This window comes from Ambystoma mexicanum, chromosome 3q, assembly GCF_040938575.1.
Source record: "Ambystoma mexicanum isolate Mex_15411 chromosome 3q, UKY_AmexF1_1, whole genome shotgun sequence".
Classification (NCBI taxonomy): Eukaryota; Metazoa; Chordata; class Amphibia; order Caudata; family Ambystomatidae; genus Ambystoma; species Ambystoma mexicanum.
In genome coordinates, this window is record NC_090926.1 from 1,230,146,777 (window position 1) to 1,230,161,777 (window position 15,001).

The following is a 15,001-nucleotide window of genomic DNA, read 5'->3' on the forward strand; positions in this document are numbered from 1 at the left end:
GATTTAATCCCCATCACTCAGCAGGGTTTGCTAGCTGCCCTCTTTACATTTAAAGGCCAAAACTTTCCCCAATCTAGTAGAGCTGCAGAGAAGATAGTGCAAAGGGAAGAAGGACTATTCCAGTTTTACAGGGATGTGGCCTATGCGCTACTTTGGGAGGCCCACGTGCCAAAATCTGCCCTTTACACCACCTTGCCCAATTGCCATGGCAGTGTGGGGATTAGCCAATCAGGTAGTGTGGGTGTGGTTAACAGGAAGGGGAGGTGAAACGGTTGCACATTATACTCTGTGTACTAAGGGTGGCTGACATGGCAAAACGTATTGTGTTGACTGTAGGTGATCCCTTTGTAATAGATCTGCACAACTATGCCCTGCAAAGAAACTTTGACGGCAATTTTGGTTTGGAAGGAATGGACGCATTGTGGAACGCTGTGTATTAGTGCCATTTCTTCGATATGCATGCACTTTGCAAAGACCTCGCCACGTTTCCAGTAGTAGTTGTTATCGTAATTCATTACAGCGGCATGCATATAAGTTACCTGTCTTGCTTACATTTGTTCCGTAGACTGAGGAGGTTGCTGGATGTTGTGAGGGTGCGTTTTCCCACCGCCAAGGTGCTTTCCTCATCTATAATACAGCGAAGAGTATGGCCTCATGCTCATGGATGTTGTTCCGAGCCAGCCGAAGGAAGGTGTCTCATCAACAGAAGCATGTACACTTTTTTGTCCGCCCGTGGAATGCTCTTCTGCAACAATGACCTTATTACTTGTGTAAATGCAGAGTTTTTTCAAGAAAATGGCATTTTGTTGTCATCCATTTGCAATGCAGTTTTGTTTGCCCGTCTACAGGATGGGGTGAAGAGTTTACTGATCTAATGTGCGTAGAAGAAAACATAAAAGCTACTAAAAACAGACCAAAAAGGTGTTTTTCTAGAAGGATCTACACAAAAAAAACAGACTCTTTTAAGAATCGCCCCTTTCTATGAACTCCCCCTGCCCTGGTTGCAAGTTATTCCCCCACCTCTGCACGCAGCACGAAAGTCACATACAGGGATTTTGTGGGTGGCGGCATGAAAATGGAACTGTGGGGATTGTCCAATGAGTTGCTTAGGATGTGCGGCAATAGGAAGAGGGACTCCTGCTGCATTGGGGACCGCCCCTCGACGCGCTTGGGGACCCACACATGCCACATTCAACGCTCCTCACCATGCTGGCCTGTGGAAATGGGACTGTAGCTATTGTGCTATCATGTGCTGCTGTGGGTGTGCGTCAGACGAAAGCGCACAAATAGGAATAAGGACTCCTGCCTTACTGGGGAGCGGCCCTGGCGGTACTTGGAGAAATGAACGTGCCACATTCTGCGTTTGTGAGCATGCTGGCCAATAGAAATGGGACTATGGCAAATCAGTTGCTTTGGGTGTGCGTCACAGGAAAGGGATGCATTTACTTTCCCCATTACTTTGTGTACTGCGGCTGGCAAACATGGAAAGACATACAGTTTCCATTGTGGGTGATGGCTTTGTGGAAGATCTTGGCATGTATGCCCTCCAAGAAGACATGTCTGGCAATTTCGGTTTGGAGGGCTGACTGCTTCTTGAATGTTGATGCGTGGCCTCTTCGTCAACTGTACATGTAGTGATCGTGCACTTTGGAGCCTTCTTTATGGGTTACATGCCTTGTTCCCATGTGTTCCGTCAACTGAAGATTATGATGAAAGCAGTGCAGCGCCTTTTTACTGCAAGGTGCTTTTCTCATGTATACCCCGAGAATAGTGGGAGTATTCCAATGATTCCTGTCACCAGACAGAGGTTCGGAAGGGGTCTCATCAACAGAAGCATGTGTGACTTCTTAAGTGCTGCTGGGATTTTCTACTGTGAGAATGAGAGCATTGGTTCGCGATACATACACCTTTTCACAACAAATGGCATGTCTTTGTCGTACAGTGGCAATTAAGTGTTGTTTCGCAATCTACACACTGCACTGAAGAGCCTATTGTAAGTGAGCTAACGTTGAAAAATAAATTTACGTATAAAAACAGCAAAAACAGTGTTTCTTGGTAAGCACCTTTTAAAAAAACCACAAAGGTTCTTTTCAGAGCCAGCACAACTAACGACGTCTGCTCCCCTTGTTCAAAGTTATTCCTCCACGCCCGCGTGCACCCAGCACGAAAAGTCAGCGAATATCGCAACAGTTGCAGTGTGGCACGTGTTACGTATGCCCCTTTTGCAGATGACGCTCATAGAAATAGGCCTGCAGGCACTACGGGATGAGGTAACAACGTTTGCGGGTGTGGTGTTTACGGACAGACTGTGCTACACAGTGTATTTGTGGACAGAAATGCAGAGGGTGCGGCTATGGCTGTGTGTTTCATGAGGCACAGCATGCGGGTTTTAGGCGATTCCGACATACATTGACTGAAAGTGAATGGAAAACACTGTGCAGTGGCTACTCATTTTGCAATCTATGATGTGAATGTGTAGTGCTATGGAGTAGCTACAATGATTTTGCCTGATTTTGGTTTGTCTGTGTGGCACTTTGGTGGCAAGCAATCATGCCGATATTTTTGTTGTTGATTGTGCAGAGAAAACTGCACAGCGTGTTACACGTGTTTCAGTGCTGTTTGCGATGAAGGAGGCACTTTCCCAGTTCATGCGTTTGTTTCCAATCTTTTGCATACGTTTTTACCGCATTATGCAGTCACGGATGTGGGAGCATCATTTTCTACTTGGTCCGTGAATGGAGAGAGCGCGGTGCGAAGAAGTGTATTTCTGCCTTTCTTTGACATGTGCCAATGACATACTTTGCCCTTGGGAATATGACGTTTCACAGGACAAATACATTTCGTGAAGCTATAACGTTCATCTTAGTGTGCCAGCTTAGTAGTTGGTGTTGCGCTGTGACTCTCTTGAAAAGGCTCTGGAACACATAAACAAACCTTCTTGTACAGCGACCCCCTTCCTAACCGATTCCACTACAGTGTTTCACACACTGCCACACGTCTAGCTGTGCATGTGTGCATTGGCAATTCCGTTGTTGATCTGTGAAATGTGCTTTCTTTATTTACCTTTTGTTCCTTTACCAGTTCATTTTCATTTATCATGCTGTTCTCACACACGCCACAGAAGAAACAACAGCAAAGGTCAGGTGCAGAAGGGGCAGCACCTACCTGGATACTATTGGGGACGTGCCAGGAGACAGAATTATTGGGTGGCCTTCAAGTACATAGGCGCCAGTCACTTTAATACTCCCGTGAGGACCGTTTCCACGCTTTACAAAGTGAACTTTAACTTCAGTGAACAGAACAACACGGACCAAAACCACACAGAGGGAGGAGATTAACCTCCTGCAAAAGAAGAGGTCTGAGTTTTCCCAGATCCTGCAAGAGTTACAGAAAGAAAGTGAGACCCTGAATGAAGAGAACAGAGGACTCCATGGCCAAGTAGTAGCATAAGGTAAGGTCATAGAAGCCAGTAAATCCCTGATAACATAGATAACATAGCACAAAGATCAGGCCTTTGCATACTATCAAGATATAGGGGCTGAGAAGGAGAAATCAGAGAGATTAGAGAAGGAATGTGCTAGAGTTGAATAAGGCATTGGTGAAACACGAACTGGTAGGAAATGGGAGGGCAACCCCTGACCTTGGTGTGATTTCCTCTGTACCTGGGGCCTCAGGCCAACTCACCACCCTATATGCGCAAGGCGCTGCTAACTTCATGTCTACCAGTTCACAAAAATCGGGTACCATGAGGCAGCTGGACTCAATTAGGCCCAGCATGATTGAGCCATCAGAGATTGATGGACGTGCATCACTGCTTAGGTTCAAAAATATTTTGGCAAATGTATCTGACCAGGAGGACTCCTATGACGAGACAATCAGAGAGTTAGACTAGCAGAAGCATCAGCTACAAAGGGACCATCTGGTCCACTTTGCAGACAAAGAAGAGTCAGAGTTTAGGCTCCAAAAGAGCATCCTGAAAACCTCCACCCAATCAGGGAGGTGGGGGGAGTTCTCCACCAATCCCGGAAGAAGGGAGGAGTCAGATGAGTACTCCCCTATGCAAAAGAGGGAGTCCAAGGGAAGTGATCCAGAGAGCCCACAATACAACAGGGGAGAAGAAACTAGACCCTGTCATTCTGGGAGAGACTCCCAATCTCAAAGCATCAGGGAGCGCCTAGAGGATAGGGACAGGACCTCAAATAGTAGCAGCTCTGAGTCTGAGGGCAAATGGACTCAGGTGCAGCGGAAAAAGAAGGCTGCCAAACAAAAGAGAACTTTTGGTAAAAGACCCCATTAGACAAATAAAAGCCATTAGAAATGTCATGACCCTTTACCATAAAAATGCCAGATACTCAGTCTGGGAGCATCTGGAGTTGTACGACCAGATGATGTCATTTGGCATCAAAAATTACCAGTAATCTATGGAGTTTGCCAAGTGGACATTCTCCCCAGAATACTCCAGCTTCTTTGCTGGGCAGAGGGATCAGAATCATTCAAGGTGGTCTACCTATAAGGTGGCATATTGAAGCACTTCTCCATGCACCGGAACCCCCAGGAGGCTCGCAGGGTGGCCTACAACCTGCAGTGTGGAGAGGATTAGGCCCTGAGAGAATGTGTCCAAGAATTGAAGCAGGCATTTGCACAAACCACTAGGCGGGTGCGCACGACCAGTAGGGAGTTCATCAATACCTATTTTCATGCACTCCCTGAGTACATTAAGGCACAGCTGGTTAGGGACTTCCACAATGAAAGGATCCTGAACTGGGTAATAGAACAAGCTACCCAGATCTACGAGGTCTAAAAGCCAGTAGAAAATAAGAATTCCTCCAAAAATACCAAACCGCCCAACACCCCCGCTGTTGCCAAGGTGGCGGAGGTGAGGAATACCCCCATTTTGGACCTAGAAAGGGTGGGGCCTAAAAATACACCTCCCACTAACCGACCAAACCAGAGGCAGAGAAGACACTCTGACCAGTCCCAAGCAGGTGGTAGCCAGGCAGGGTACCCCACAAATGTATCACCTGACTCTGCCACCTACATCAGCCCAAGATACCAGGAGAACAGACCCATCTTGGGGTATATATGGACTCCCCAGTCTCAGGGAATGATCCAATCAGGTGAGTCAGCCCCAGGAAACTTTCCTCAAACTTCCCTCGGGAGGGCAGTAATCTTCCACCCTCTAGTTTAAGTTTCTTCCCCAGGTAACATCAAAACCCCAACATCCAGAACAACCCTTCTTCCTCTCTCTGCTTTCAGGAGACTAGACCACCGAATCAGGGAGAAGGGAGCCCAAAGATGGAGGACTACCAGGGATACCCTCAATACCCAAGATACTCTGGGAGAAGGGACTGTTACCCTTTCCGAGAGCAGCAAAGATTTGACCCAATACCCCCATATCAAACAGAGAGGCTCAGCAGCACCCTCGGATAAACATGGCTGCTCAGAATAGCTCGAACCCAGGGTCTGGCACCCCGGAGCAATGACGAGGATAAAACCCTGAAAACCAACAGGTTCCAGAGGAGGGGGCTCGGTAGGAAGAGGGATGCAAAGCCCTAGAGGAATCCTCCTTCCTCACCCGTGAAAAGCCCCTAGAATCCTCTGAACCTGAACCCAAATTTCCTACACCGAAAAACTGCAACCTAGGGAGCAGAGGGTAAGTAGGAGAAACCAAGTGAACAAGAAAACCCATTTTGTGGAGGAAGTCTGCGTCCTCCAGTTCAAAGGGGAAGAATCCGTGGAGGATTCTGGGAAGAAAGTCTTCTCTTTCAATGATGGGGGACTCCTCCCAAAGAAACATGGTTCCCAAAAGACCATAACTCAGACTGGGTAAGTATGGGGGCTGACCTAGAACTGCCTATCCCTGACCCCCAAAAATGTCATCCCGAGAACGCCATAATAAATGAGGAATTCTCCCCCAAACCGGTTCAGGTGACTGTCCCCAGGAAAAGGTGGACAGCACAGAATCAAGGGAAAAGGGGATTCCGAAATCCCCCGAATCTTGGATGCCAAATATTGGTTACAGATTCCAGAACTCCGACACAGAAAATTGCCCAAGGTCACGCAGTGTCGGAGTTCAAAATAAAGAAGTTAACCACCCAGCTGGCCCAAAATGGCCATTTTCTTTTCCCCCTGGAGGAGAAAGAAGGTAGGTTTTAGGACCCCGTCCGTGTGAAGGGCATTGTGCAATTTCAGCGCTGGTAGATACCGGATCCCAAGCCACTCTCCTGGCCAAAAAGGCATTTGAGCAACTTAATTCAGGAAGGGGAAGAGTCACCAAATTCCCCTCACACCTCTTCCTGGACAACTCCAGAACTTCGCGGGAATGACTTCCCGTCGAGGGGACAGCGGATCTGGAGATCAAAATTGGGCGACACAAGGTGAAACACCCTGTTATAGTCGTTACTCCAGAGGGACACCCTGCCTGTCAGGGAATTACCTTGTTTGGAGGTTGTTGCCCCTGATAGACTGTGTAAACAAGGTCCTCTGGACACAGACTAAACGGCCAATAAAATTAAAACAGAACACCAACTATGTAAGTCTAAACGGCATATGCCACATGGTTGAGCAGCGGTCTGACAAAATTGAGTTCCATTTTCGAAACAGTCAAGTCCCTGACATAACTGTAATTGCTGTAAGCGAACAAACTGGTGATGGGAACCCTTCCCCATTCTTGAAAATCAACCCCCCCAGTTACAAGTGGCATTCAACGCTGGAGGTAAATACCCTGAAATTGTATACTGATCCACAATTTGAAGAGAACCCAAACCCCATGATGAAAAGTGATGAAAAACCAGCTCAAACCTTGGCTGTTATTCAGAAAAAGGTTGAACAGCTGGTTTTCCCCATTCAGGTAAATGAGGGGGGGGGGCTTTTCTCACTAGAGCATGCCTGAATAATGAGACAAAGCTTCATTGGTGAAGCGTTATTCAGGAAACTCCCAAAAGATCAGACCATTCCCACATTTAAATTGATCGATAAGTGGGAAATGGGCCTTGAAACTCCCAATTCCAAACATTTCCTGCATGTTGCATGTTAAAAATGTCCATTGGTGATAAAAGCATAGAGGATAATTGTTGGGTCGTGCGAGATGTCCCCTCTGGCTTCTACTTAGTCAGTGACATTCTCAATCGATTCACAATTATTTTGGATCTCATTAATTACAAAGTCTGGTCCTGTCTTGGGGGTAACTCCATGGGCTTTGACAATCCTGAAAAGGCATTTCGGTCAACTCAATAGCTACCGTATGCAGTTGAAATTCAGATTGGAGAAGAGGTCACCATTGTAGGACTGGCCCGATAATTCATAATCTCCCTAAAAATTAAGAGAGGGCAGACACTCCAAAACTCGGACGCTTATGTAAATTTTAATCATCATCTCCAACAGCAGGGGTTGCATTTGAACCTGACACCATTAGTTGGCTTCGAACACAACACCATTCCAATATTGGTGGATAACAGCGACCCTAGGAGTATCACTCTGGGTGCAGACACCTTAATTGGAATGGCGGTAGATGCCCAACATTTCTCCATTGACTTAGGGAATTAAATCATGGCACAGATCCCCAATGACTGCTGTGACTGTGACAATGACATACCGTCAGAAAAGATCTTCACCCAGCAAGGGGAGAATTTCTTTGTGTAATCTTCCTGCCCTTACGGGGTGGAAGAGTTGACCTGTGACATCAGGAAGGATGAGGTGCCTTTCATCCTTCTGAGATCGATAAATGAGTACCAACACATCTTCGGTGATATTGTATGCATATTTGTTCTATAAAAAAAGAGCTTAAGCAAAAGTGCTATACAATAACATATTATCATTTGGCCTTTGATGTCTGCTTGCATTCACAGTAATTTGATAATATGGATCTATACACACAGATATTAATGGTACAAATGGTGATCCATTCTTGTATGAAATGTATATCACACTAGTGAAATCATTACCTTTTTTTCATAGTGTACTTAGGAACAATGCTATTTGATGCCACTTCCTGTTTTGTCAAGGGGTGAAAGGTCGTGTTTATGCCACTCCTGCGCCTCGGATCGGTGGACTCGGTCACAGAACTGTATGCAAAGTTATGTTATTTTATGAGTTGTGTTGTAATGTAACAGACACATGAACCCTCCATAAGTAGCATTTTCTGTGAAGTCATGAATTGACGCGATTCAGGGATGATGGCTTGAGGGCCACTTTTTTTGAGGTTTGGGGTGGGCCTCTTTTTTGAGGCGAGTGGTGAGCCACTTTTTCGAGGGGTGGGCCACTTTTATTTGGGTGTCAAGGCCTATTTCTTGTGCCAGTCCGACCCTGGGTGTTGAACGTGGGGAAGGGAGTTCTTATTTACAGCCATTCTGACATTTCTTTTGAGACACTATTTTCCCTTTGTATTCCCTAAACTATTTTCCCTTTGTATTCCCTAAACACATTTGTTATTTTGAGAACGATGGCAAGGTTAGGTTTTCTTAGTATAGGCCTTTTTATTTTGACTAGACTGACTTGGACTGTTTGTTATTCATTTAATGGTCGAGATTAATCCCATTCTAGAGTTGGGGCCAGTTAGGAACTCTACCAACCCAACCAAAATACCAAATAGCAAAGTACCAAATAAAGGTTTTCGAAACTTCTATCCATTGTGTCTGTGTCTACTATTGATACCATGCCTTCCTTACACTTTCATCCTTTTGAGGTTGACAAATGTATGTATATGTATTGTTTGTAAAGCGCTTAGGTGTAAGTGCTATATAAATGACACATCATTAGATCCTATGGGTCATCAACGGGAGCGCACGCCAAGTTTGGATGATCATCACTTCCCACATCTGCTGAATTTCAAGGGTTTTGTTGTGTTTAATCGGATCACCTTAACTGTCCCTTAACTAAAGTTTTTCAGTGAATATATATATACAAATACATATACTTGCGACATTTTACCATCCCCAGGCTAACATCTTGGTGGAGGGAGAAAATAGATTTATGAAGAGGCCCTGCAATCGGCAGCAGCATCAGGGCTAATACGGAGAAGAAAGTCTAAGACAGCAGTTACAGCCCACAGGCTCACTCCCAACTCTTTGCAGTTGTAAGCCATTTCCAGGTGATGAGGGATGACAGATTAATTGGAACCTCCCACTGTGGGTCTCAAGCCTCCACAATACAAAAGAAATTGAGGTATGAAACATCATATACAGAGTTACGACAAACCAAGAACAGAAAAAGAAAGTACAAGCGAAAACTCACACTGCAAGCACACACCTTAAATTCTGGGATCTACATCAATATTAGTACAACCAGAGAGAAAGAAACCCAGTCCAAATGTGAGCCCTCACTCCGAGTTACCTAAGAAGGCAGGAACCATTTCACTATGTCAGATGAATGGCAATGGTACGCTGAAGATTTGCACTGTATGAACAGTGAGCGGAAAGGCAGGAGCCAAACACTAAGAATGCCAGGCAAGACATCAGGCTGGAGGAAGATGTTGATTAAAGGGAAGCAAGAATGAGAGAAGATCTTGCATGAGACAAGGAAGACGCAGAAAACTGGGAAGACAACACATAGGAGGAAGAAAACAGGCTCTTAAAAGAACATATCTGTATCGTTAATGAGACCATTAGCAGTAGACAAAAGATTCCAGTTCAAATTGATTAAAGCGCACTCAGTCGATTATATTCTTGTCTTTATATAAGAGGGCATGTTGTGGTCTTGTGTTTCCAGGTCCTGCACCCAGCTTCGCTGCTAGCATGCTCCTCACTTGGAACATTGCGGCATGCAAGCATAAAAGAACGGGAAGGACTTGGCACAGCAGGGGAAGAGTAAAGAAACAGGACCATGTGCACCTTACCCTCCACTTGTGTGTTCCAGTACAAAGCTTGCCCCCTGTGATAGCAGTTGGTGATGCGACTCAATAAACCACCACTGAAATGCACATGCATGAGTCAGAGGGCCCAGTTGCTAGAAATGGGCACAAGAGCAAATCGGGAGAAGCCCTGAGCATCTCCTGTTTGCACCTGCTACCTAATTTCCCAAACCTAAAGCATGAGGAAATCTGTCTATTTCTGGAGCCCCTTTGAGATGTTCAAGTACAATGCGGTTCACAAGGCCTTCTCACAGGGGCTCCAGGCATCTCCAGATCTGTTCGGCTTTGAGAACCGGGTATATGGTGGAGGATGCAAATCAGAGATACACGCAGGCATCTTAGACTGTTCCTCTAGTGAATAATCTTTAGGAGTCAGTCCCATTGGGATGGCCGTTTAGATTACTTACACATGGGTCAAAAGGAAGTAGATTCAAATCATAATGTCTTAGATAAAATTCATGCACTTATGGGCAGTGTGAAAAGCTGCTACTGGTGGCAGTGTGACGAGTTAGAACTGATTGGTAATGTGATAAAAGGCAATGTTGGGCAAAATGAGAACCTGGCTCAGGTGGGTGTTCTTAGTTGGCATTAGTGGGTAGTTTGAGTAACTGGTACTTTTGGGCAGTGTAGGTAGCGAAAAGGACATTGTAAGGAGCTGCCATTGTGGAGAGGTATGACAAGCTGCTATAAGTGAAAAGTGTTTATGCATGCACTAGTGGGTCTCATGAAAAACAGCTTCTTGTAGCAGGGCAGTGAGTTGGCACAGAGGGGCAAAGGGAGTATCCAGCTCTAGAAGTGTGAACAGTTGACAGTAGGGGGCCGTCTGAGAGCCTTAGACTGGTGGGCAGGGCTAGAGGCTGAAATCAGGCCTCAATAATAGTTTGCAGCGAAACCTGTCAATCATTACTGCCACTCGGCCCCGCAAATTTACTGTGAGGTAAAGGTGGTGTTGGTCCCCATTTTGGGGTCCATGAGACTCCACAGTGATTTTCGAAGATGTGCCCCAGTGGTAATTTCCACCTATGGTAAATCTGCTTGGCTTTGCAGGTAAAGTGGAAAATGTACCCCTAATTATGTGTCTAAGGCGAATCCTCCACTTTACCTCCGAAGTCGGAATTAGGCAGTGAGGGTACTTGCGAAAAGATGGTGGTGAATCCAATAGTCCATTTTACCGCCAAATTTCCCCCCACAGTTGTACTCAGCATGGGGCCCATTGCCCATTGCAAGAAGCAGGTACTGGTTGGCAGCGTGAGACGCTCCTACTGGTGCACATTGCAACAAACTGCCATTAGTGGTACGTTTTATGAGCAGACACTGAAAGGTTGTATGAACAGCTGGCACTAAGTTGGAATTGAAGAACACTGGAAATCTTGCACTATTGGGCATTGTGGGATGCTGGTCCTGGGGGGCAACGGGGCTAGATGGTGGTGGTCGGCAACATGAGGAGCTGGCACTGCTAGTGAGAACTTTAGTTCCCAGCATCCTCATGTGACCTGTTTCAGAATCTCTAGATTAGCATAGTTAATTTACCATTTGAAACACAAGTTTGGGGAGGGATGGAAAAATCACCTTTGGTCACATGTGCCCTTCCAATACCAACTGGGCCAACATCAAACTTGTGGGTAGTTGGCCTGTTAACATGTGACGTTATTAGCTAAGCGTGCATCCCCCATCACACGTAAAGTAGAAGGCTCCCTTTACAGATCTGACCACCTAATCTATAGTTGGCCTCCTGCTCAGACCTTGAATCACACCCTGATGTCATCTCAAGTTCAGATCCTCTTCTAAATGCAGCTGTGTTAGTTTGCCTGCGCAGACCTCCTTCTCACCTACACTACATGGTATGTCTGTTGTTTTTTTGTTCTGATCCTCGACCAGTCAAACCTGCAGCATATATCCTACAGAGAACGATTTCCTAATCAATAACCAACCTAGCCCAACTCCAGGGAATCACTGATGTCACCAAATGATTAACAACTGTTGTGCACGTAGGTTATTGACACACGCTCTGAAACCTTTTTTTCATGTTTCTTTCTTTTGTGGACTAACAGCAAAAAATTCTTATGGGAGGAACTGGAGAGTCTGCGAGCAGATCTGGAGCAGGTTCAAGTTAAACTGGGTGAGTAGTTTACATAAACATCACCTGAACTACTGCTATTAACAGTGCGCTGACTTTCCTGCACCTGCTCTGTGAGGGGAGCAGGCATTGTTGGCTGTGCTGTACTTGATTTTTATATACATGAAGTTTGTACTGCTGCCGCCTGATCTGTTGTGTATTCTGTGTGAGAGAGGCTTGTGTTGCTTCTGCCCATGCTGCTCCTTTTCTGCATGTGAAGAAGGCTTGCTCTGCTGCTGCTTATTGTACCTGCTCTGGGTTAGATTGACGCTTACACTCATACTGCTCCTGCTGGACCTGTCAAATCCCCGTTTGCCATCATGCACTGTCTGATCCTCCATCAGCACTGTCTACTTTGGTTTACGTCCCCACCGACTGCTCTCAATAAACAGTGATCATATGTTTAGCATTTCTGAGCAACATCATCAGTTATTGAAGAAATGCAAATATCAGTTTGTGCCGAGGCCGAAAATGCCATCTTAATGCAAAGCTTTGCATGGTGTATACCTGGTTCACAATGGTACATGCACCTCAAAATCCCACACCCCGTTTCTTTTCCTCCATACTTGCGGATTAATTCATTCTACAGGGACGGCGTTGGAGCATAATGCAGAGCATCATTTTACGAGATGAAACATATAATGGGCACGATGCACAAATGCCACAGGGGATCCTACATTGTGTATGTGTGCGTCCCACCTGTCATCCCTTTTCTCCCCTTCGGACGAACCAGTAGAGTCATGAGCAAGTGCATCACTTTTTTGTGGTTCCATGTCATTTCATTGACAGTAATTACTTAGTGGTGATTTACTACAAAGTCATTACTTTGAAATTTTACTTCACATTATTATTTTATTTGGGGCGTCACACCCATTCCCCTCCTTCCCTTTCATTACTACCCCGCCCCAAGGCCCTCCCTACCCCATTTTGACTCCTTATCCCTAAAATACCCTTATTTGTCAAAGTAATTGCTTTGTAGTAAATTACCACAAAGTAATTACTGTTGATGAATGAACGGGATACCGTTTTTGTAATGCGTCAGATTTTTCTTTTGGTTCATGCTTGGAGGTAAAGGTTCGAGCTTGTCATGCCAGGGGCCCAATCTTTGCTTCTATTAATATTATTATTATTTTATTTTTTTATTTACGTGTATACAGTTAAAATAAAACTTTTACACAAAATTAATTCTTAAAATCATTCATAAAAAACATTAATAAATACAAAAAAATACAAAGATTACAATACATTTCATCTTCAAACTTTTGATTTCTTCAATTATTTTTTTCTGCTGTTCTATTGCTCTATGGTGCTCTTTGGTCTTCCTGTTTCTCATTTGACTCCTTTAAGTTTTTAATGCTTCTATTGGTCTTTTATATTTATTGTCGCCTCGTGATTCTATTTCTCTGTCACTATCCTCTCTATGATGGTTTCCTTTCCTTCCCCATCGTAAATTTCGTTTAATTTTCTCTTGCTTGTTTTTTTTTTGTTTAATAATTGTATTAGATAAGTTACATGAACCATGAAAATACAGCATGAAAATGTTGACATTTTAAAGTTAAAGGAACAATTTGTGTTGAATGGAGGTATGCTCTGGGCGATTATGGTGTAAGAAATCATCAACAAATGAATTTGTTTTTTCCATGAAAGGGGTGTCATTTAGAAGAAAAGAATTGAATCTCCATCTTCGGGAGTATTTAGAAATAGGAGCCCATTCCAATTGTAAATAGTTATGGGGCCAATGTCTGAATTTATTAAAGTTGAGGTTAATGAAGTGTTAACAAATATGTAATCAATTCTAGAAAAAGATTTATATGGAGGACAAAAAAAGTATAATCTCTAACATCTGGATGGCAAAAATACCAAGAGTTTATTAAATTAAGGTTATCTACCATACTAAGAAAGTTATTACGAGGTGTAGGGGAGGGCTGGTCCAGGAGACCCCTCTCGCCTGCGTTTCTTTCCCAGGTGAGGGCTATGGGCCATTGGGCGTTCCCTCATGCCACCCGGGCCCAGGTGGTGGAGGGCTCACCCACTGGAGACATTGCCCACACGTATCGAATGCCCATATGTATTGATTACAACACAAATTTAGCTAGGCCCAAAAACCATTCTTTGCTCGATAAAGATGGTGTGAGCTCAGCGTACTGTAGCGCGGCCCCCACCCTTGGAGAACATCCCTGTTGTCGCAGCACCCTGGCAGATCCGCTGCGAGCACGTTCCCACGAACAAAACGGACATGAGCTAGCGTAATGCCCTAACATTGTATCAGTTCACCTCCCACAGTGTATCATCGCTCCTAGCATGACCCGGCCAACAGGCCTGGGAAATGAAAAAGAGCAGTAATATGGTCATCAGATGGCAGACAGTCTTTATGCATTAATGTTAAGACCCCTTGCATTATTTCTTTCTTCCACAAGATACAAACGCCGTAGAAGGTATTAAAATGAGAAAGTATGCTCCCATGATATAAGCTATGGCAAGCTCGCACCATTGCAGGTGGATGCCAATGATAAAGGAACGCTCCAGGGATCTGTTCGTTGCGTGTATCACTGGGCAGCCTACCTCACGTGGTTTCGCGCCATAACCAAAGCTAATGCTGCTAGAGTACACGAGAAAGCGGATGCAACTATACTATGAACTCATGTAAAGAATGCGCGAGAGTGCACGTATCATGTGTGCATGTCTGAGCCCCTCATATGCCACCGCCGTCACGTACAGTGGCGGGTCGTTTTCTATGTACTCCACTTATCTAACCACTACCTCATTTACTACGAATGCATATGCATGTAACTGAAACACTGTAGCTGCTAGAGTCTAATGTGCAAATATGATGCTTGAACTAGGTATAATCGAAACGCACCCAGCAAAGATTAAATGCATGTTTCAAAGTGATTTTAAATAAGTATTATAGAAAGTATTCAAATGTTTGCGATGTCTTTACTTATATTCAGCAACGCACGAGGGAGATACCTTTGTGAAAGCGTACAAGGTCTCGATGTATCCCCCTCCCTCCCTCAGAAGGCTGCCAAGACAGGAGA

The 15,001-nt window shown here is 44.9% G+C and overlaps 1 protein-coding gene across 4 annotated transcripts in view; it reads left to right on the forward strand.

Moving 5' to 3' along the window:
* The window catches only part of LOC138447799 (coiled-coil domain-containing protein 159-like), a 1,059,213-nt gene that overhangs the window by 729,634 nt on the left and 314,578 nt on the right, over window positions 1-15,001 (forward strand). For all 4 annotated transcript variants that reach the window (XM_069604155.1, XM_069604157.1, XM_069604156.1 and 1 more), the window contains one exon: window positions 11,899-11,966. In XM_069604155.1, coding sequence (XP_069460256.1) covers window positions 11,899-11,966 — 68 coding nt within the window. The remainder of the gene's footprint in view (window positions 1-11,898; window positions 11,967-15,001) is intronic.